Below are 21,714 nucleotides of genomic sequence, written 5' to 3'. Positions count from 1 at the left end.
CACCCCACGCAAGCATGCACGCTGTAACTTCATGCTCTAGACCCAATGGCTTCTGCAAAGGCCGATTGGAGGATGGAGGGTGTTCAAAGGCATCATGGTTTGGCACCAGGTGAAGGAGGTTCTGGCTTTTTTATGCAAAATCTCCTCTCCCCTTACACACTGCAAGGTTCTAAATTACTTCCTGGTTTGCAGCAAACCATAATTTACCATTACATCTGATTTGGCAACACATGGTTTGTATTGCACTTGCAATGAGGTTGACTATTCAACAAGTAACTAAATCGTAGAAATCACTGCAAGTGGATGTAGCATTTGCCACTGGCACAGATGGATTTAAAATGGGTTTAGACACAACCATGGAAGAAAGGTTTGTAAGTAGTTACTAACCATGGTGACAAATGGAGGCTCCAGACTTACCTGGGGGCTTGGTTGCTGCCAGTGGACGAGAGGGATCGGGGCTTGGTGGCCGCCATGTCGGAGGGCCTCACCCGGCATCCCCCAGGCGGGCCCTCAGTCAATCAGTTTAAATCCCGGGTCAAACAATCAGAGGCGGCCCGGGAGTGAGCACTGGGGGGGCGGGGCTTAGCTGCGGACCATGGGTCCACAGTCTTCCCCACAGGTCTGGCCGCCGGGTATTTATTCCGCTGCCGTGTCCGCCGCCTTCACTTCGGCTCTGGCTTGCGGACACCCACCCTCCTCTCCCTGTTTCAAGGTTCTAGCTGTTCTTTTTTTGTCACAACTTGTGGGCGGCTGGCATTGGATCAGATCCCATTTTGGGGGAGTCTGGGCCTCCAGCACAGGATCCCCATTGAGGGGATTCCCATAAGGAATCTTGGGAGTGAGTTATGGAGGCGCATGCCCAGCTCGGGGGCTGCCAGGGCATTCTCACTCCCAGGCGGCAGGGGAGTCACCGAGGGGTGTACACCGGGTGATCTCCCCCCCTAATGCTACTCCTTGGTCCCCTCCCCAGCCTGGGTCTGGGGGGGGGTAGGGGTTCATCGGCTGGCAGGCAGGTCAGCCGATGCTATTTTGGGGATCTGATCCACATGTGGCGCCAATACTCCTCATTGCTGTTATTAATAAAAGTTGTGGCCTTGTTTTATTCCACTCAGCGTGTGGGTCTCGGTTGTTTCGCCGTGCCCCTTCCCCCTCCTCGCCCTCAGCCAGAGGCAGCAAAAGGGAACCTCCACATGCAGGGGGAACTTCTAAGTGCCCGGGTTAGGAGGCAACACTAAGGCAAGGCCTTGACCTCTATGCCTTGTTGGCTAGCCCTTCAGGGCAACTGGTTTTTATTTAATTTACGTTATTTATAGTCCACCTTTCTCACTGAGACCCCAGGTGGATTACAGAGCGTAAGTCGATATGATCTGCGGCTGGGACATTCAATGAACAACGCAGCCGTGTACTGGGAAGCGGAAAATTTGAAAACAAGCAGAAATCTGATACAGAATTAAGACAATGCTGAAACAAAGCATACGCAATTTAAACGTCACATTAAATAATGCAAAAATTTTCTAGTAGGAGCATACTTACAACAAAGACAGTACACAGCCGTATAGTCTACCATCCATATCCTCTACCAAAGCATCTTTCTGAACCATTTCCTTACAGTACAGCCTTCCTACCTGTGTAAAAAAGCCCTCCTGAATAATTCAGTTTTGCAGAGCTTGCAGAAGGCCAGGAGAGTGGGGGCCCTCCCAATCTCATCAGGCAGGCCATTCCATAAGGTGGGGACCACAGTGGAGAATGATCGTGTATGGGCAGTTGTTCATCTTGCTCCTTTGCAGGGAGACACCTGCAGAAGGTCCTGTTCAGATGAGCAAAGCTGCGGTGGTGGGGCATAGCAAGAGAGGCAGCCCTGTAGGTATGAGGGACCAGCAGTTGGCCACTGGTCAGCAGCAGGACTACACAGAACACAGGTCTGATCCAGCAGAATCATCTTCTGTTTTTATGTGTGGCCAGCACAAACCAGGGTTCATCAGGATGGATGTCACAACAAACCTTAATTGCCAAAAAAACATGATGGAACTCATTCGTTCGTGGTAGTGAGTCAGGATGGATCACCCAAGAGAACCTCAAGTTCTTCTCCATGGTCATGCACCAGTCATTGTTTGGCTTCGCACCTGAACCCAGTCAACCAAGAACAGTTCCTGGTGAGACTCACGTCAGTTCAGTTGCTCGAGGGTGGGTTGTGTGAGTGTCATACCAGCCATGGCTTCTTTGTTAGGTTTGGAGTATAGAAAATGAGGCACTTCCAGCTTTGCAAAGTGGATCCAGTAGAGGGACTGGAAGTACTTCCACATTCTTATTCTCCCCTGAACTCCGAGGCTGGGGGCCAAACAAGACCATGCCACAGGCCTGATACAGGCATCCAGTTGCCATCCTTCATACCAACGGTACAGGCTTGCTTTATGCTGTTCCTAATACGTGTTCTGCTGGGTTTTTAAAAACTTGGTTATGAAATTTTAATATCAAAGAATTATTTGTACTGGTTTTGTTGTGATCTGCATGACAAGTGTTTTCCTCAGCTGCTTAGAACATACTCATCTTTCAGGGAAAATAATTCCTAAGGGGGTAGCCGTGTTCGTGTCTTGCAGCAGAATTAAACAGGGGTCTAGGGGGTGCCTCAAAGACTAACCACATGCATTCCAGCATGAAGAATAAATGTTAGCCTTTAGGTGCTATTGGACTCCTGCGTCTTTGAAGGAAAGTGGTAGATAAACGCTTTTAAAATAAGTAAACCAGAGTGCAGGTGAACGGAGTTTAGAGTTCCTCCCCCCCAAAAAGACATGATGACCTTTGGGGGACCTCAGAAAGTCAGCAAGGAGGTTCAAATGAAACATTCTGGCACATTCAGGTTGTGTGGATGTGACTAAGGCACCCCCTGAGCAGTGCTGCATACATAAAAGCCCTGACTATCCAGTGTCCTGCAGCACTGTGCGAAGGGAATGCCTAGAACCGTCTCTTTGTTACTGTCCATCAGTTAATTGGGGAAACCATATAAGCATGCATTACCTTTTCTCAAGCTCCGAATCCCCCAACGTCCCATTCATGAGCTGGTTTGGAGTCCATTTTAGAGTCAAAGAATCAACGGACTGGTGAAGAGAGAGGTAGCCTGGGATGGCCTCCATGTCGTCTTTCTGTTTTAAAGTTGGTCAAGGAAGAGTGAGAGAAAAATCAGCAATGGAAGAGGCATCACCCATTTTCTAACTGGAGGCACGCTACTCTGACATTTTCACCAGTTTATTTTTCTACTAACTTGTTACTCGTGCTTCGCAATGGTATTTAACTACTTTCAATCCAGTTATAATACTTGTGGGTATGTATATGTAACATTTTTTTGGTTTGTGGTTTTTGTTGTTGTTGTTTTTGTAGTATAATAGCCTAGTACCTGAGCTTCACAAAAGTGTTCGAATAAAGTGAAGCATGTTGATGCTGAAAAGCGATGAAGTGAATTTCGAAATGTAATATTTATTGAAGAGATTTTAAAAAGAAAAGATTGTAGTGCAATAAATAAAGTGAAAAATATGTAAAACCGGGTTTTTTTTTCCTACTGAAGGACCTCTTTGTAGACCACATTGGTGGTTTTCCCTTCAGGATCACCAGGCTGCTGGGTGAGCTCCCTCTGGAGCAGGCCACGTAGAACTGCCCATGTGAGGAGCAGTCCTCCCTCAAGTCAATTCCTGACACCTTCAGTAGCTGCCCCTGGGACTTGTTGATCATCATAACAAAGCATGCCTTGAGGGGGAACAGCAGTCTCTTGCTTTGCTCATAGAGAGACTCTGCCACTCTGTGCACCTCGGGGTGATCTTGCTGGTACTAGGCCACCACTGATCAGTGCACTGCAGGAGTACGATGTGCATATTTCTTTGCTGCATCTCTAAGTTGCTTCCTCCTTTTAGCATCGCTATATCTTGCACAACGTCTGCCAGGAGGCTTCTTGGGGGCAGTAAGAGGTGATGGCTGCAAGAGGTGTGAGGTGGAGTTGGACTGAGGGAGGGGTGGTGTGTTGGTCACTTCAGCAGGTTCATGTGAGAGGTTCACATTGAAAAGGCCCCTATAAAGGCCGTGCATCATCTCCCCATGAATATTTAAAAACTCCATTGCCATACTGACTTCTATATAAAATCCCTATTCAGGAGTCTTGTACCATCTTTCTTCAACTGTCTGCAGTTTCCTTTACCTGATTTTTATCTCAGAACATAGAGTTCCACAGCTGACCAATCAGAGAGAGGGTGGTGCAAGCAGGCAGGAGCCTGCCTGCCACACAGGAAAGCCAGGCCCCAGAGGGAGACTGGCAACCCAAGTGAACTTTTAGGGGAAGACTGGAAGGTGCATTTTACCTCAGGACACATTCAATGACTCCCAATAGCAACTGCAGACTGTTTAGAATGTTGGGGGTGAGGACCAATCAGGCTGCATACGCAAATGACCTCTGTGTTCCAACTGTCTCTGGGGGGGCGGGATCAGACGAGGAATACTGTGAGCCTCAATCAGCCCGCATATGCAAATGACTTTGAAAGGCTGGCCCAATCAGGGAAGAGTAGCCAAGCTGGCAGTGGGCAGGAATGCAAGCAGGCAGCAGCCTGTCAGCCTCACAGGACAGCCAGGCCCCACAGGGAGATTGGCAACCCTAGTGAACTTTTAGGGGAAGACTGGGAGGTGAATTTTACCTCAGGATATATTCAATGACTCCCAATAGCAATAGAATTCTACTGTTTAGAATGTGGGGGGTGAGGACCAATCAAGCTGCATATGCAAATGGCCTCTGTGTTCCAACTGTCTCTGGGGAGGGAATGAGGTGTGGAATGTTGTGAGCCCCAATCAGTCCATATATGCAAATGACCTTGAAAGGCTGGTCCAATCAGGGAAGAGTGGACGAACTGGAAGTAGGCAGGGGTGCAAGCAGGCAGCAGCCTGCCAGCCACACAGAAAAATTGTATCTCTTTGGGAAAACACATTTTATCCCTTTTTACCCCCTTACGGGGTAAATTTCTTAAAATACCTTCTTAGTGGGTGTTTACATCATGAAAGGAATGTTCTCCTCAATTTTCATGTTTCTAGGTCCAGGGGTTTGGGCTGGGTGTTGATGAGTCAGTCAGGATACTTTTCTTTATATATATAGATTTGTCCAATATTCCACAGTTTGGGACACCAGAGGCCTCCCCAGAAGAGTCCCTTGTATTGGTCTGTTTTCTGAGAAAAACCATTTTTTGGTTCACTCATCTTCATTCTCTCCAGCTTCATCCCTTTCACACCAAACAGCTAACGGCCGGTGTAGTGGCTACGTGACAGCATCCAACTAACAGTGACATCCTAAGCAGAGTTACATACACCCTTCTAAGTAAGGGGTGTGTGATCCGGTTCTGGGAACCAGGCTGTCAGGATGTCCCCTGTCATACTCTGCAAGGTGCTTTGTACTGCTTGTATTTTGCAAGGCCCTGTGTACCGTTTGATTCTACTGACAGAGGCCGAAGCTGTTCTCTGACTGGAATGTGAAAGCCTGTGAGGGAGGGGGTTACTCTGCAGCTGTTTGTGTGTTTTCTCTTTAGCCTGGGAAGCCGTGCCTCATGGCCTTGAAGTTTCCAACACATCATCTCTGCTTTGTCCTGCTGCTCATCTCTTGAACTTAACTGTTTCCTGAAGGGGGTGGGGACTCTGGGGATTAGGCTGTAATTAGAGTCCTATATATGTTATGTGCTTGTAGAGAAACACCATTCCTGGCAAGGAACGTAGTAGATGATTCTAGTAGCTTATCAATAAAGTGCTTTAACTCATGCAGTTTCCGGACTCATGCAGTGAAATCCTTGAGAGTTACTTGGCAGCTCCTTACACAGACTCCCCGGGCAAGCTGAACCCAGAGAAAGCCCAACAGAACCAAACTGAAGCAAGGGAATGGAATACCCCCCAAACCAAACTGAAGCAAGGGAATGGAATCCCCCCCCAAACCAAACTGAAGCAAGGGGGACCATCCACACACCAGGGAATCAGGTCTATTCTACTCAAACCAAACCGACGCAAGAGACGCTGCTGCAACTTAGCCCAACAGAACCAGCATCATTCACAGCAGCCAGGCAGAATCAAGAACTCCACTGACCCGACCAGTTACTGCCTGGTTTTAAACCTCCCATTTCTGTGTCAGGTGACTGAGCAGGCAGTGATGGAACAGCTGCAGGTATTCTTGAAGGACTCCTCTATCCTGGATCCATCCAGCCCGGCTTCTTCTCTTCCCTCTTCTATTACTTCCCCTTCCTCCAAGCCAGCTCAGCAATTCTACCTTCCTTCCTTTCCCATTCCCTAATATTTTTTTCTTTCTTCCCATTAGGAAACATTCCAGCGATTATGCTCACATATTGCAAGTGTGTGGCTGCTTATGCAATTGAGGGGGAACGGGAGAGCAAGGAATGAAGCCTGGTTATGTCCCATCTAGTTGCAGGGAAAGTCAACTCAGGGCTCTGACTAGTTGAAGTCTGGCAGGTGAACCACACGGCCCTAGAGGCACCTCTCATCAGTCACCCTCACAATCCCCCCACCCCAGTGCCAGATATCAAGCATGGCATGACAAGCCAAGTGGGACTTGCCGTTTTCTTGTCCAAATCAAGATGTGAACCAGATACAGGAGACGCTGCAACGTCAAAGGCATGAGTCATAAAGGGGTGGGGGTGGGGTGGAATGCATCATTAATCTGAATCGGTCAATGAAGGGAGACTGAAATGCCAGGGCTTCATTGCCAGCCTGGGTCACAGAAACCCCGGCTCAGACATGCGTGTCCAGGTGACAAGGCACCTCAATCTGCAAATCCTCTGGGGCACCTTAAAGGATTACAGGGCACATTTCAGTTACTGGGGGTCACTGCCCCCCCCACAAAAGCAAATGATCATAAATGGTACCCACACAAAATTGATTCCTGTAGGATCTACAAAGGAAAAGGAAAGACTCCAGAGGGCAAAACCCAGCTACAGGGTTACCATTATCATGCCCAAAGCCAGGCTCACACAACTGTTTCCAGTCCTTCCCCTTCTGCAGTTTGTGCTTGGCAGGCATTTGGAAAAGATCAACACTGCTGAAGGCTGAGGAAGTGGTGGCCACAGTGCAACAGGTTAAGAGTATCAGACCAGAATGTGGGACTCCTGCTTTGCCACAAAGCTTGCTAGGTGATCCACACAGCAGCCTTGCCCACCTCACAAGGTTGTTATGAGAATAAAACACAGGAGGAGAGAATGAAGCCCCTGAGGCCCTTGGAGGAAGAGCAGCCTAAAAGGTCTAACTAAACAGACGTTTCCCAAAGAGAGAAGAATTGGAAGTTATAGTCCCTTGCCTTCTGCTTCAAAACACAGATTTCTAAGTCTGTCCTCAATGCAACACGTCCTCACTTACCGGCTGAACCAGGACATTGTTCTTCCCGTACAGTAAATGTGTCCTTGAATTCTGGTGCAACGATTCCACATAATCTCTGGCTGATGCAGCAAAACGGTCCTCCGCTGTGCTTCCACTTGAGTGTCGCTTCCGTATCTAGTGCAAAGAAGATCCCACACAGGCCCAGTCAACTACTATTTTCCCTACACTGTACCCCAACCCAAATGGATGCAGGCATACCACCTTTCCAAGACTATGTCACACATCCGAATAAAGCGGGGCCATGGCTCCATGGTGGAGCGCCTGATTTAGATGCAGAAAGTCCTGGGCTGAAGCCCTGGCTCAAAGCATCTTGGGGAACAGGTGAAGGGACAGGTGGTTCTCTGCCAATGATCCAAGAGAAGCTAGATGATTTGCAACAGAAAGGTTCAGAGCCCATGCAACCTTGTGAATAATGACAAAGGGGCCAGCCTCTATTCTTCAAACATTCCCAGAGACAGGAAAGGTCTCCATTCTTCTGGCAGAACTTCAACATTCCCATCCTTAAGCTCAGTGCCAGACTCTCTCCTCCCACCACCAGCCAAATGACCCTTCTGCTCCTTCAGAACAGTCGCATGGATCTTCAGCCTCTGTGGTGGACCCTGGCCTCCCAGCTCTAAGGGCCAAACCAGACCCAACTCATTCATGCCAAACAGACAGAGTTCATACCAGGAACTAGGACAGGCAAATAATGTCCCATGAGCCATTTCTGGTTGAAAAACCACATGGAGTGAAGCCCTTTCTCTTCCTACACCACCGTACCAATCTGCATCTGGTGGCACTTAGGAAATCAGTTTCCAGCATCTACCATCTAACTGTGTGCAGCTTGCTTCAGAGCAGTTCAGATTCTAGGAGAGAAGCTGTTTATATTAAAGCCTTATCTTTTAATGTACTGTGGCCAGCCTCCAGTCTTTTCAGGTGGGGGGGGGGCTTTATTTTTAAGCCTGCAGAAAAAGGCTGACCTGGGGGAAATGCTGAGGTCTGTTTCACCCTGTCCCCCGGTTCAATCCTAAACAACCCAAGGCCACTGACTCTGCTTAGAGGTGCCTTGTGATTTTAAACAAAATAGAAAGTGGCCCTCTACGCCATCAGACTACTTTGAATTATCCAGGCCAGTGTTGTCTTCTCGGACTGGTTGGTCCTCCCAGGTCTCAAACAGAGAGAGATTGTTCCCAATGTTGCCTACTGACCAGAGGGCCTTTAACTGCAGAAGTCAAGGACTGAATCTGCACTACCCTGCCTGTAAGACAAGAGCTCTGCCCCTCAAGTGCAGCCATCACCGAGAAGGCCATGTCACTAGCGTTCTTATTTCGCTACAGAACCCTAAAGCCGAACCTTAAAACCCAGGAAAGGAAGCCTTTTAAAAGAATGACAAAAGCTATTAATAACTGGCTGTGGAGGGACAGGCGCTGGTTTTGGGTAGGCATGCCAGTCATTTAACAGATCAAATATGATCTATTATTTGACCATGATTGAAGAATGAAGCCTTTGTTAAAGCTAACTTCATGGTTTTCACAGCAACAAATTTGCTATTGTCATTAGAACACGTCTCAAGCTTCTTAACTATCTAAATTGTCTTTCCCCCCTTTGTGTAATCAAGCTTTAAAAGACAGCTGATACTTCAACGGCCAACTGACCAAATCTTTTAAAAAATGGCCTCATCCAATGCTCCAACACACGTGATAACACAGGATCAACCACCCTGGATCTTTAGAAAGGGAATGCAGCACAAATCTAAAGAAGCAAAGTCAACACAATGGAGCACCCACTGCTAACGCTGGGCGTTTTGATGGCGAGTTCTGGCGACCATGGGCTCCGTGAATACGATGCCTTTGGACCAACTCATCTGCCGAAGGATCTGTCCAAAAGTGGTCGGCTGTTTTCAGCTTGGTGTATTCTAGTGCACACGGGCCAACTGAAAATAGAGAATGGAATTTGGAGCACACTGCTGTCACTACAAACAAGAACCAGGCTTCTCTTCTTGTCAGAAAGGACATCAAAAAGAGGACCATCTCAGCCCACAGCCAAACTCGTGTGATAATCTTCTGGCTAAGGCTGCATTCATATCTAGCTCGTATGCCAAAGACATACAGTGCAAGCACCTGAGGAAGCCTGGAGTCGCTCTTATGAAACTGGGTAGCAGTACATTCAAGAAAGTCAAAAAGAAGTATTATTTCATATAACAGGAGATTGACTTGTGGAATTCACTGCCACAGGATGAGGTGATGGCCACTGATTTAGATGGTTTTAAAAGAGGCTTGGACAAATTTATGGAGGCTAGGTCTATCCCTGGCTATTAGCTGTGAGAGCTGGATGGGACTTCCATGGCAGAACACACCTTTGTCAGATGTTGGGGAAGGAGAACAGAAAAAAATGCACTGCAGCAAACACTGCGAATATCAGAATGATTGTTGCAACACCTGCAACAGAATATACACAAAGAAGAAATTCAGTTCAAATATCGCAACTGACTGAGGAATGACAATTCACATTCAAAAACAGTTCAAAGATTACAAGGACTAAAGAACAGACGGGAGAACAGATGCAGTCCTGTTTCGAGGGATTTTTCAGTCTACAGATACCAAGAAGACAAAAACTTTGTTCTGATCTCTTATGAAGATGAATATATTCACTACAAGAAGTAACAAAGAACATTAAAGCTAGATTTTATTTCTGAATTCATCCTTGTAACCTTTGAACTGTTTTTGAATGTGAATGGTCATTCCTTAGTCCTTTGTAATCTTTGCACTATCTATATTTCTTGTTTTTGTATATTCTTTTGCAAGTATTATAATAATCATGTGGCCCCCCTTCTGATGGTCTCCCGGGTCACTCTTAAAAACATGGTGCGGGACTAGATGGCCCAGCCCGGACATTCTTATTCAGTCCCCTGGAAAATCGCAGCTTTTATTAAAATCAAAAAGCAAGAATCTAATCCTCACTGCTACAAAGGAAGTGATATAAATTTAAGGCTATACATTCATTCAAAAGTTGATGAAAAATGCACCAGAAAAGCCCCATTCATTATGGCAACAAACGTATTGAAATTAAAGTTTTGGAAAGAAAATGAAAATTTGTACATTCTTAATCTTCATGTGGCTAATGACGGTTTTTAGAGGTACACTGTCCCAGAATATGGAGGCTCCATTAACTTATCAAGGCTAAGAGCTGTGGATAGCTGTTTCCGATCAGAAAATAACATGTGGAAAGGCTTTAAATCCTACCTCTGTGCTACAGTTCGGATCAGAATCCGACACATCTCTCCGCAAGGGGTGTCTTGCTTTTAGAAAAACAAACTGGGAGCTCGGTACGTGGAACTCCCAGCACCACACACAGGTTACACACGGGGTTCAGGGCAATTCCAGCCTCAGACACAAGGTGTCCCATACTCAGTTTCAAAAGCTGAATCCAGAAGTGTCAGCCAGCCCAACACAGGCACCCCAGGCACCAGAAGCAAAACAGAAGAAATCAGCTTAGACACCATCCATAAAGCATCTTATGCACCAAGAGGGCAGGGATAAAAAAGGTTTAATTAAAATGGGGTAATGTGTGACATGGTAGACGGAAAAGTTTAAAAATGGTTTTTAAGAGGTATGATGTAAGAGGTATTTACATTGAGGTGGCCAGCCTGTGTCTGAGATGTATCAGTTTAGGCTGAAAATGAGGGTAATGTGACTGAATGTTCCTCCATACATTTTTTAAAAAATCCTTGTATGCAGAAAACTAGCAGGTCAAGAGAAATGGTTTGAGTCTCGTTTTCTTCCTGAGGGGCTGGTTTTCTGTGTGGTGTTGGAGGGGTCATATGGAAGAGCCTTAAGTGATGTGATACCCCTCCCCAATCTGTCTCAGGCAGTATAGTCTGGGAACAGGTTTGCCACCTCAGTGAGAATTATGCCCTCAGGCGGCTGAATTCTTCCGCTCTCTTATTTTTCAAGGAAAACTCTTGCTTCTGTAGTATAAAAGGGGCCCTGTGGGCTGCCTCAGAAAGAACGCAGCACTTGCTGCTGATGTTGGGCACTGAAGCTCTGGTCTGTCCTTTGCGTCTCAAAATGCCGAACCTCTCTAAACCCTCATTTCAGACAGGGTGCCGTTGTGTAGCCCACCTTCCTTGGCACAGGAGCACCACATCTCCGACTTGTGACTGTCTTTGTGCAAAATGTCTCTGAAAATCCACACACGGCCTGTCGAAACACAGCAATTCTAAAACACACAGAAATAGCATCTGAAGACGGCTTACCAAGAAGGCACGCCAAGATGGGCCCACAGACGGGATCTGCCAGTAAAGCTTCTTTCTCGTAATATTTGCTGGAAGAGACCCACACACACACACACACAACCACTTTTGAATTAAAAAGAAACAGTCTGTATTGCAAAACAGCCTAAAAAGCTGATGGGTGGCAACACAGCCCTTCACAAACGCCAAAAATTGTAAAAAGCCCTGTGACACCTTAACCACTTGCAGACGAATCATGGGCAGAAATCTTTGTGGGCCAGTGGCCCAGCTGATGCCCAGTTGATGAAAGTGTTAAAGATCATGGAGCAGATGAACAGAATCAGGGGCGGGGGGCTTGGGATTAGGGGCTATGGCCATGGCCAGACTGGAGGGTCTTTAAAGACTACAATGATCCCCCACCAAGCCACACAAATGAATAGGACTGAGCCGTGAAAGGCTTGTCTGGTTTGCACAGGCAAAGTTCGGAGTTGCAGGCTCGTTAATTATCCTGAGATGAACAACCAGCTATACAAGCACATTATCTGGGAGGTCTTGCCTGTGTGGCAAATTCCAGTTGCTAAAACCAATTGGAAACTGCAGCTATATCAAAAGCAGCAACTGCATTAATCACAGAGGTCTGGTGATACCACCTGATCTGCGTTGTGCTGAATTGGCTGAAACAATTGGCTGAAAACAATTGCCAGTTTGCTCCCAAGGCCCAAGCGAAGGCACTGGCTTTAAGCAACCTTGATCCAGGGCATTTCAGGACACGCTTTCTCCCACAGGAGACTCCCCAAATTGTACAATCAGCAGGTGTTTCAGATATCATCTTACATGGAAGCCCAGCTGACCACTGCTAGAAACAGGGTCTTCTCAGTAGCTTCCCCTGAAGCTTTGGCACCGTCAGGTCTGCATCCCATTTATCCATGCCATTCATGTGTTCCCTGTTCCCTGTATTGATTTTGATCATACTGTTTATGATTTTGATCATATGCTCTCTTATTATGCTCATGTACTGTGACCATTACAGCCATGCCATCTCGGGCTTGCCTAAAACTGAAAGTACTAATGTTGAGACTGTTATCTCTGAAGCCTGCTTCGTGACCTTGCACTAAAGTGTAACTCTTCGCAAGAGACAGGGGGAGTCGAATTCCTTGTAATCTTCTGGCTTTCTCTGGCCGGACAAAGCTATTGTGTTTCTTATGAGAATCGGGACTTTTGCGCCTTTTTGCTAACTGCCCCAGGGGAGGTGGGAATCCTGCTCCTTATATCAAAGTTCATACGCTTGTATTCTCATTCCTGCCAATTCCTATTCATCTTTGGAGGTACCTGTGAACTTAATGGATCTCTATAATAAAACCTTTTCATCCAAGACCCCGGAGTACTTGCTGTGAGGGGGTTGGGGATCTATCTGCCATGGACTGCCACCCCTAGAACTGACAGGCACCCCCTGCCTGGCACCATCTCAATGGTTGCTTAAAACGGATTTGAGTTGGACTGTAGCTGAAGGGATTCACCTGCATCAGTCTTCTGGGTGGTTTTAATGTTTAGTAGATGTTAGTCTTTTTATAGAATTTGATGTATTTTTTCAACTGTTTTCTTGCATTCACTGCTTTGGAACCTCAGTATAAAGCAGCATAAAAATACAGTAAATACAACAGCTTGACAGCCTTGCTCATGGCATGTTCCATTTTTTTGTATGTGATCCCATTGGCACAAGACTCCCTACTGCTCCCTTTTCACGGGCAAGTAAAGCCGCCTTCTGTCTTGCAATTCCCCTCAACCTCTGATTCTCCCTTTCAGTGTAACATGTTGAAGCCCTTAGAGTTATACAAGACTATTCCTGTTTATAGCTCCTTGACCATCTGGTGTAAACAAGCGCACCAACACACCAGTACTGAGCATCTCCTGAAGGTACAAAGCAAGCAAGGCAAAATTGTATCCCTGTAACTGGCACAGAAACCCCACTTTGCCACTAGATGGCAGACATGCTCCAAGCCCTATCTCCTAAAAAAGGTAAAGGTAGCCCCCCTGTGCAAGCACCAAGTCATACTGACCCATGTGGGGTGGGGAGGGTGTCGCATCATGACGTTTTCTTGACAATTTACAGGGTGGTTTGCCATTTTCTTCCCCAGTCATCTGCCCTTTACCCCCAGGAAATTGGGTATTCGTTTTACCGACCTCAGAAGGATGGAAGGCTGAGTCAACCTTGACCTGGCTATTTGAACCCGGTTTCTGCCAGAATCGAACTCTGGTCACGAGCAGAGCGTGGGCTGCAGTACTGCAGCTTACCACTCTGCGCCATAGGGCGTCTCCTACACACAAAAATAAGCCTGACTGTGCCTCACCAGGGATGCTAACAGTGACATCATCCCTCCGTCCAGGAAAATTCTCTGGTTTTGAAAAAGAAAGGGCAGGTTGGGCATTCAGTACGGAGACCTCACCTGGCAGCTCATCAAAGAAGTCACGATGGCAGGTTCTACAATGAGGTGAGGCCCTTGGGGTGGGGCCTGCATGCTCTTGCCCTCCCCAGCACCAAAGTACCTAATTGCCCTTCCTCCTCTAAACAGGCCTAGCAACCCTAAGCGACTGCCTAGGTTTTGGGGGGATGCTGCAAAAGAGCCTCCGCTCTTGGCTTGAAGGGAAGCTTGACGTTTGGCTTCTAGGATATCCAGACCTGTTGACTCTGGTTTCCTGTAGCTTCTACAATGGGATGCGGAGAGCTTTTGCTTACTTATTTTTATATTGTTCATTCACCCTCACTCTTCTCTCTATTGAATGTGGCACCAAAGTCATGACTCTGCCAGGGCCAATCGTGCCCAAACCGTGTTTGCCTAACTGGGCATAGGATGTCTCTCTACTTACAAGTTATGGACTACTCTGTGCTGTAAACGTGCAACTGAGCAGCCTGCAAGTGTCAGGACTCATGCCCGGAACAGTCGGAAGTGGCTCCCGGATACAGTCAGAGTCCTGCTGATCTGGTTCCATGTGGTCTTTTCTGACTGTCAGCATGTTGCCCTCCAGGGCCTCTGGCAGAGAAAGGTCAACTGTGATCCCCGTGATCCATCGACAGCTTTTGAGAAGCGCCCCCCCCCAACACACACACAAGGCTCTGGTCAAAGGAGGAAAGTGCAGAGGAATAAGCCACACAACCAAAAGAAGCCTTTTCCCTCCATACGAGCAAGTCAAGTGGCATTCCCTAACCACCCGATGAGCTTGCCAAAGTCGGGCTTCCTCCTTGGTCTGGTTACTGAGGTGGGTCAAGCCATGTCTGGGCTCTGCAGATGGGGGTTCAAACACAGCAAAATCCCTGACCACAGAATACTAACATGTCAGGGAGAAGACTGGTACACCTCCATATGCAGCAATTTATTTGTGAGTGTGCTTGTGCGAGAGCGCGCAGGTGTGTTTCTAGAGGAGTAATCAATCACACGAGACATAGATTTGCCATGCCAACGAACACTAGGATCTTGCTGACTATAGACTGCCTTCACTTTCAGCTGCAAAAGAGCTGTCTCTGATATACCATCTTGCATTAATCTGATTTAAAATCTGGTGGGAAAAGTATACACCCTTCCCAGTTACTTTTCTGTTTCAAAATCAGAACTTGCCAGCACCTACCTGCAGTTGTCCACGATGTGTTGCATGATTTTGTCCAGCACTCTTTCAATCAATGCAGTGCGCACCCAAATGTGCTTTATGGCTTGCGGGGTCAAGGCAAGAGCTTTGCTTGTAGCCGAACTTTGCCTCTTAAGGGATTCTTGGCCCACTGGCTGAGATTTCCTGCAAGGGAGGAAAAAACACAGATAATGAGAGGAGGGCTTGGATGAAAACTTACGGCTGGCATCCATATCCCATATCCTTATAATTAATCAGGAACAGGGTATGGTTTTTAATACAAGTAACTGTTCTTTTTAAATGCATATGGCCAGAGCCATCCTAGAAGCGATATCCTCCCCTCTTTCCCGAAGAGGAGGGTGTCAGGCAGGCAAGCCAGCCTGCCTGCCACAAGTGTGAATGCATATCTGTTGGGGTGGGGGATGGGCTTTCTTCCTTCATTGTACTTGGCTATGCTTTGCTAAGAGGCCTTATCAGTACAGCTGGGAACGTGTGGGAACCAGCCGTGGGAAATTCAGCTTTGCATCTTTTGCAGGACTTTCGCTGGCTTCAACTGACTTGTTTGGACTGGGGGGGGAGGGGACTGGGGTATAACCTCTCGGGGAAGACTTCGCTTCAGCATTCCAGGCAATCTCTATGCATCAGTGCACTGCCAGGGAGTTTTATCTGAATAAAGACCCTTAACTCATGCAACCGTGTGGGATGAAGTGACGAGTCTGAGAGAATCCCCTAGGCAGGCCTGACAGAGGGAATGCCTCTTCTAAGATGATGCCTCCAAACACACATCATCTAAAAAACAAGAAAGCACGCACTCTCTTTTTTGTTTGTTTCAGGACTGTTATTTTTACTCATAAGCAGATTTAGTCCTTCAAAACAGGTCCCTACTCAAGGAGTTTCCAATTTAGATTTAAACCAAAAGGGAAGGGTAAGCCGAAAAGGGAAGAATGTGACCTATTCTATTAACCAATATGTGGTCATGGGTCCAACGTGACAACCACCACTGCAGTGAGCCTCTGGTGACCCGCCCTTGAAGATCTCTTGGCTTACACCCTCTCTCTCTTTTCCCCTCCCAAGCTGTGATATAAATCAAATGGTTTTTAGTACATTTTTATCTTGCCCCTTCCTCCAAGGAGCTCAGGGCAGCGTATATTTTTCACACACACCCCTTCATTTTGTCCTCACAACCACCCTGTGAGGTGGGTTAAGCCGAGCGAACGCGACTGACACCGTGGCCACCCAGCAGGTTTCTGGGGGGGGAGAGTATTCAAGCCTGGGTCTCCCAGATCCGAGTCCGAGACCCCAGCCACACATCCAAACCACAGACTGCTGCTGTGTCAGAACCAAGACTCCCTTCACAGCCTGGTTTTTTGTTTGGATGTAAGGACAAACGACAGTGTCTCGTGAAAGTCAAAAAATGTTATGAAGCCACATGGGAGGGGAACACAAGAAAGGTGTTTCCCAACCCCAGCTACTGAACTGCGAGTGGCCACTGAGCCTGCTGGGTCAACCTGCATGAGAAACAGACACTGGCCACTGAGCTGCAGTCTTTCCAGATAGGAGTGGAGTCTCCTTCAGCCTTGGGCCAGAGCGAGAGCCCGTTTGTTTTGGAACATGGGGAGTATTTTATATTGTTCATGAGCTATTTGAAAGGTTTTCAATCATTTATTATTATTTATTCCTACCCCTCCTTTCTGCCCTCACAAGGTCATCACAGCAGCTATCAGATTTAAAGCAAACAGATTACAATCTCATTTTAAAAGCCACTAAAAGCAACATATAAATATATCAAAAAAATTAAAGACCAGAACTTAAAATAAATACAGAAGATAAATAACAACAGTTAAAAGCACTGGGGAAGGAGGAAGGATCCTGAGGGAATGCCAAGCAAGATGAAAAAGTCTGCACCCACTTGCGGAAGAGGGCAACCGAAGGGGACAGGCGAGTCTCCCTGGGGAGAGAGTTCCAGATTTTTGGTGCCACTACTGAAAAGGCCCTCTCCTGGGCCTGCCTGATCTCAGAAGGTGAGGATACCTCAAGCAAGGCCTCCAAAAATGACTGCAGTTGTTGTTGCTGTCATCATTACAGCCCATGGCCAAAGCAGCAAAATCTAACTTTTAGCTCTTGCATGTCTGTGGAAGAAGGGTCCTCAGCCTGCCTCCTCTTCCACAAACAAGGACCGAACTCCACACCTCACAGCAAGTTTGGCTCCAAGACTCCAAGATGCCACTTCTCTGCTGTAAAACAGTCGTTACGGTGGTGGGATGATTTGCAGGCCGCAAGCGGAACCCGTCTTTCACTGTTGCCTCCCCCACCCGATGCAACCACAAGCAAACTGAAAATGTCTGGGAAAGGACCAGATGAACAGGAGCGAATGAAAGGGGGGAATTAAATCCCAACCTGACTTATTTATCTATTTATTTATTTATCTATGTACTTATTTCATTAGACTTATAGTCCGCTCTCCCCACAAGTGGGCTCAGAGCAGGTAACAACAAGTAATAAAAATCACATAAAAACTTATTAAAAACATAAAAATTCAGTGCAAGAAGGTGGCTACATAGTGACCCATATATCAAACCCAACCCAATACATCCCATGGGGTGGGAGATGAAGAGAGTCAGCAGACCATGGGCGGGGGGGGGGCGGATTACATTCCCCCCTCAGCAGGAGACCAGCGGAGGAGCTTGCCCAGCGCTCCAACCTCAGCCACATGCCCAGCGGAACATCTCTGTCTTACAGGCCCAGAGAAAAGACAGTACATCACGCGGAGCCCTCCTCGTTTCCGCCAACAGAGCTCGGCACCAAGACCGACTTCTCCTCGGCAGTCCAGCCCTTCCCTTGCAGCTACAGAGTAGCGATCCTAAACTAGCAGACACTTGCGGCCAACCAACAGTGATGTTGGGGGACTGTAACTGCATCCCCCAGACACCACAAGGGGGGGGGTCAATATGAATAAGCGCTGTTGCACTGGGGGAAAGATGATAAATCTCACCCCGTGCCATTTCCCTGACCAAAAAGCCCCCCCCCAACACCCACAACAGTCTTTAGGACTCTTTTTGATTTTACTACCACAGACTAACACGGCTAACTCCTCTGCAGTCTTTAGGATGAAATGCATCACTCCGCAGCACTCCAGCATCAATTGAGCCTACCCTTCAGGGCTTCAGCATTCTGCAAAGTGCCCCAACGCAGCACCCCCTTCCAGCCTGAAGACAGCTAGAAACTGACCCGTTCTCTGGACTCTACAAGCAGACTGCCCCGCCTGGCCAGCAAAGGCTGCCAACTGCTTCCAAACATGGTGGGAAAGGAAAAGTTATAGCCTCTCTGGTGGACGGAAACTGCTTCCCGTTGAATGCTCTCATCTTCTGACTTTTTCTAGGAGCTGGGAGACATTTGAGTCCACACACAAAGCACAGGTGAGAACAAAGAGCCCGCTGCCAGATCTGCAAACAGCCTTAATGCTTCACATTTGCTGACTGGCTTGGAGGGAAGTCAGAAGAAAAACATACACAAGATCTTGTGCAACAACCAGAACGTTCTCATTTCCAGCCACTGGTCTCTCCAGCAACCTTCCCTAGGAATTGCATACCAGCTTTCGTTTTGCTTTGTATTAAAAAAATATCAAAAAGGTTACGGCTGCAGAGGAAAGCGCACCCGGTAACATATCAAGCAATGTTCCATTCAGATGAAATGATAATGGTTCACCACTAATGTGTCATACATTATGAAAACGCAGGTTGGGTCCAGGGTTCCCACCCTGTGTCACACAGTTACACATCAGGGGTGGGTTTTCCTCAATTCCTGAACATGTGGAGAATGATTTGTTTCCCCCAGCACCGTTTTCCAACCCGCAACAGCTGTTTTGCCCTTTGTACAACTGTGCCCCCCCAAAACATTTCAAGACTGAAGTCCAAATGGGGTGTGTTCCCACTGTGGAGTCCTGATCTCACAAGGCAAGAGAAAGTTTGCTAGCTTCATTGAAATAGCAACTACACACTTCTAGTGCTGCCTTACATCAACCATTGGTCTGTCTGATCCAGTAGGGTGGATGCAACAGCATGTTTTCCCAGGTGCATGTAGACTTTGGCACATCCCCCCTTCTGGGGCACTCCCCAATGCCTCTGAAATCCTGCTCCTGCATGCCCCCTGCACAGCAGGAGCTGAACGTCAGGTCAGGTTTTGGGCTGCTGCTGGATGCAGAAGTCACAAAAGCCCTTCTGCCCATGGAAACACACCCTTGGACCCACCCCTGTGCCCTCGATTCTGACCCAGCAGCATCCTCAAGTCTCAGTAGAGAAAGGTTCTTCTAAACACCTGGTACTTAAGACCCTGTAACCGGAGATGTCAGGACTGAACTTCCCACTTAGGCGCCAGCATTCAGCCAGTGTGCCTCAGGGGTTAATTGCTGGACCAAGGCCTGGGAGATACAGGTTCAAATCCCCGCTCAGCCATGAAGCTCAGTAAGTGGGTGGCCTTGGGCCCAGGGGCGGCGCAAGGGTTTACCACGCTCGCGGCCGCGCACCAGCCTGCGTGATGACGTCACACATGACATCATCATGGGAGCGTGCGCGCTGCCGCCGCCCGATTGCTGTGGCGGGCGGCCTCCGAGCTCTCCCGCTTGGTTGCCTGTGCCGCCGCAGATGCCTGCCCGCGGTGGCTGCGCCTGGCCGGGGGCTTGTGCTGGCGGCGGCAGCAGCACGGGGTGGGAGGGATAGGAGGCTGGTGCTTTGTGGCGTGCGCTCCCGCGTGCCGCACCTCCTCCGGCGCTCCCTCCGGCACCCCGCGCCTGCGGCCACCACCTACCTGGCCTCAATAGACCCGCCGCCCCTGCTTGGGCCAGTCACTTTCTCTAACCTCCATCGCGGGTTTATTGTGGGGACAACAGAAGCGGGGTGAACAGTATACACTGCCCTGAAAATTAAATGGACTGGGCAGGACTTCTAGGAAACCATGGAGTTTGTGAAGCTTGATAGTCATTACCTTCAGGATCACCTCTCCTCAAGTTTTGTGTCCTTTCTACACAAGAACTTTTATTTATTTAAAGTATTTATAAAGCCACCTTTCTCCAGGGCATTCCAGGATCCAAGGCAGGTAATAACAAAGTAAAAACAACACTGAACAATAAAATGACACATTAAAAACAAACCTAAAACAACTTATGCCCCAAGCATAAGGTATTTCCCCCTTTGTCCAGGTTCAGGCTGCGTAAGAAGAGTTCTGCTGGACCAGGCCAATTGTTTATCAAGTTCAGCGTCCAGTTATACATCGCAGCCAGCCAGTTGCCCCATTGAGGGCCAACGAACAGGGTCCTGAGGTCAAGACCAGTTCCTAGCATTGGTATTCAGAGGTTCCCTGCCTGAATGTATGGGTTACCTTTAGGCATTTTGGCTAATAGCCACAATGGTCTGAATCACAGAATCACACCGAGTTGGAAGGGATCATGCAGACCTTCTAGTCCAACCCCCTGCCCAATGCAGGATCAGCCTAAAGCATCTCTGACAAATATTCATCCAACCTCTTCTTGAAAACTGCCAGGGAAGGGGAGCTCACCACCTCCCTAGGCAGCTGATTCCACCTTGGAACTACTCTGACCTTGAAAAAGTTCTTCTTAATACCCAGCCGGTACCTTTCTGCATGTAATTTAAGCCCCTTGCTTTGAGTCCTACCCTCTGCTGTCAACTGGAACAGCTCCCTGCCCTCCTCCAAATGACAGCCTTTCAAATATTTGAAGAGAGCAATCATGCCCCTCCCCCTCAATCTCCTCTTCTCCAAACTAAACATTCCCAAGGCCCTCAGCCTTTCCTTGTAGGGCTCAGTCTCCAGACCCCTGATCATCCTCGTCACTCTCTTCTGCACCCTCTCGATTTTGTCCACATCCTTTTTGAACTAAGGCCTCCAGAACTGCACACAGTACTCCAGGTGCAGCCTGACCAGTATAGAAAGGGACTATGACCTCCTGTGATTTCGATGCAATGGCTCTTTTGATACAACCCAAGACTGAGTTTGCCGCATCACACTGACTGTTGATATTCAGTTTACAGTCCACTCTTACCCCAAGATCCCTTTCACATATACTACTGCCCAGAAGTGTATCCCCCATCCTGTATCTGTGCTTCACATTTTTGTGGCCCAGTTGTAATACTGTGCACTTGTCTATGCTGAATTGCATCCTGTTCACAACCGCCCACTTCTCCAGAGTATTCCGGTCTTGTTGAATTTTAGTTCTATCTTCTTGGGTGTTTGCTACTCCTCCCAATTTGGTATCATCAGCAAATTTAATGAGCAGCCCTTCCACTCCTTCATCCAGATCACTGATAAAAATATTGAAAAGTACCGGGCCCAAAACCGAGCCCTGCGGCACCCCACTGGACACCTCCCTCCAATCTGATGAAACACCATTGACCACCACTCTTTGAGTGCGGTCCACTAACCAGTTCCCTATCCACCCATCTGTCCTCCCCACCTGGAATCAAACGCCCTACTAAAGC

At 47.8% G+C, this 21,714-nt stretch overlaps 1 protein-coding gene across 2 annotated transcripts in view; it reads right to left on the bottom strand.

Annotated features, from left to right (window-relative positions):
* SGSM2 (small G protein signaling modulator 2) overlaps positions 1 to 21,714 on the bottom strand; it is a 127,961-nt gene that overhangs the window by 38,814 nt on the left and 67,433 nt on the right. For both annotated transcript variants that reach the window (XM_055001677.1, XM_055001676.1), the window contains exons 4-8: positions 15,230 to 15,391; positions 11,633 to 11,700; positions 9,165 to 9,310; positions 7,378 to 7,512; positions 3,016 to 3,140 (exon numbers count right to left, since the gene is read on the bottom strand). In XM_055001677.1, the coding sequence (XP_054857652.1) occupies positions 3,016 to 3,140; positions 7,378 to 7,512; positions 9,165 to 9,310; positions 11,633 to 11,700; positions 15,230 to 15,391 (636 nt within the window). The remainder of the gene's footprint in view (positions 1 to 3,015; positions 3,141 to 7,377; positions 7,513 to 9,164; positions 9,311 to 11,632; positions 11,701 to 15,229; positions 15,392 to 21,714) is intronic.

The sequence above is a fragment of the Eublepharis macularius genome, chromosome 17 (assembly GCF_028583425.1).
Source record: "Eublepharis macularius isolate TG4126 chromosome 17, MPM_Emac_v1.0, whole genome shotgun sequence".
Taxonomy (NCBI): Eukaryota; Metazoa; Chordata; class Lepidosauria; order Squamata; family Eublepharidae; genus Eublepharis; species Eublepharis macularius.
This window is presented reverse-complemented; position numbering and strand designations above follow the sequence as displayed.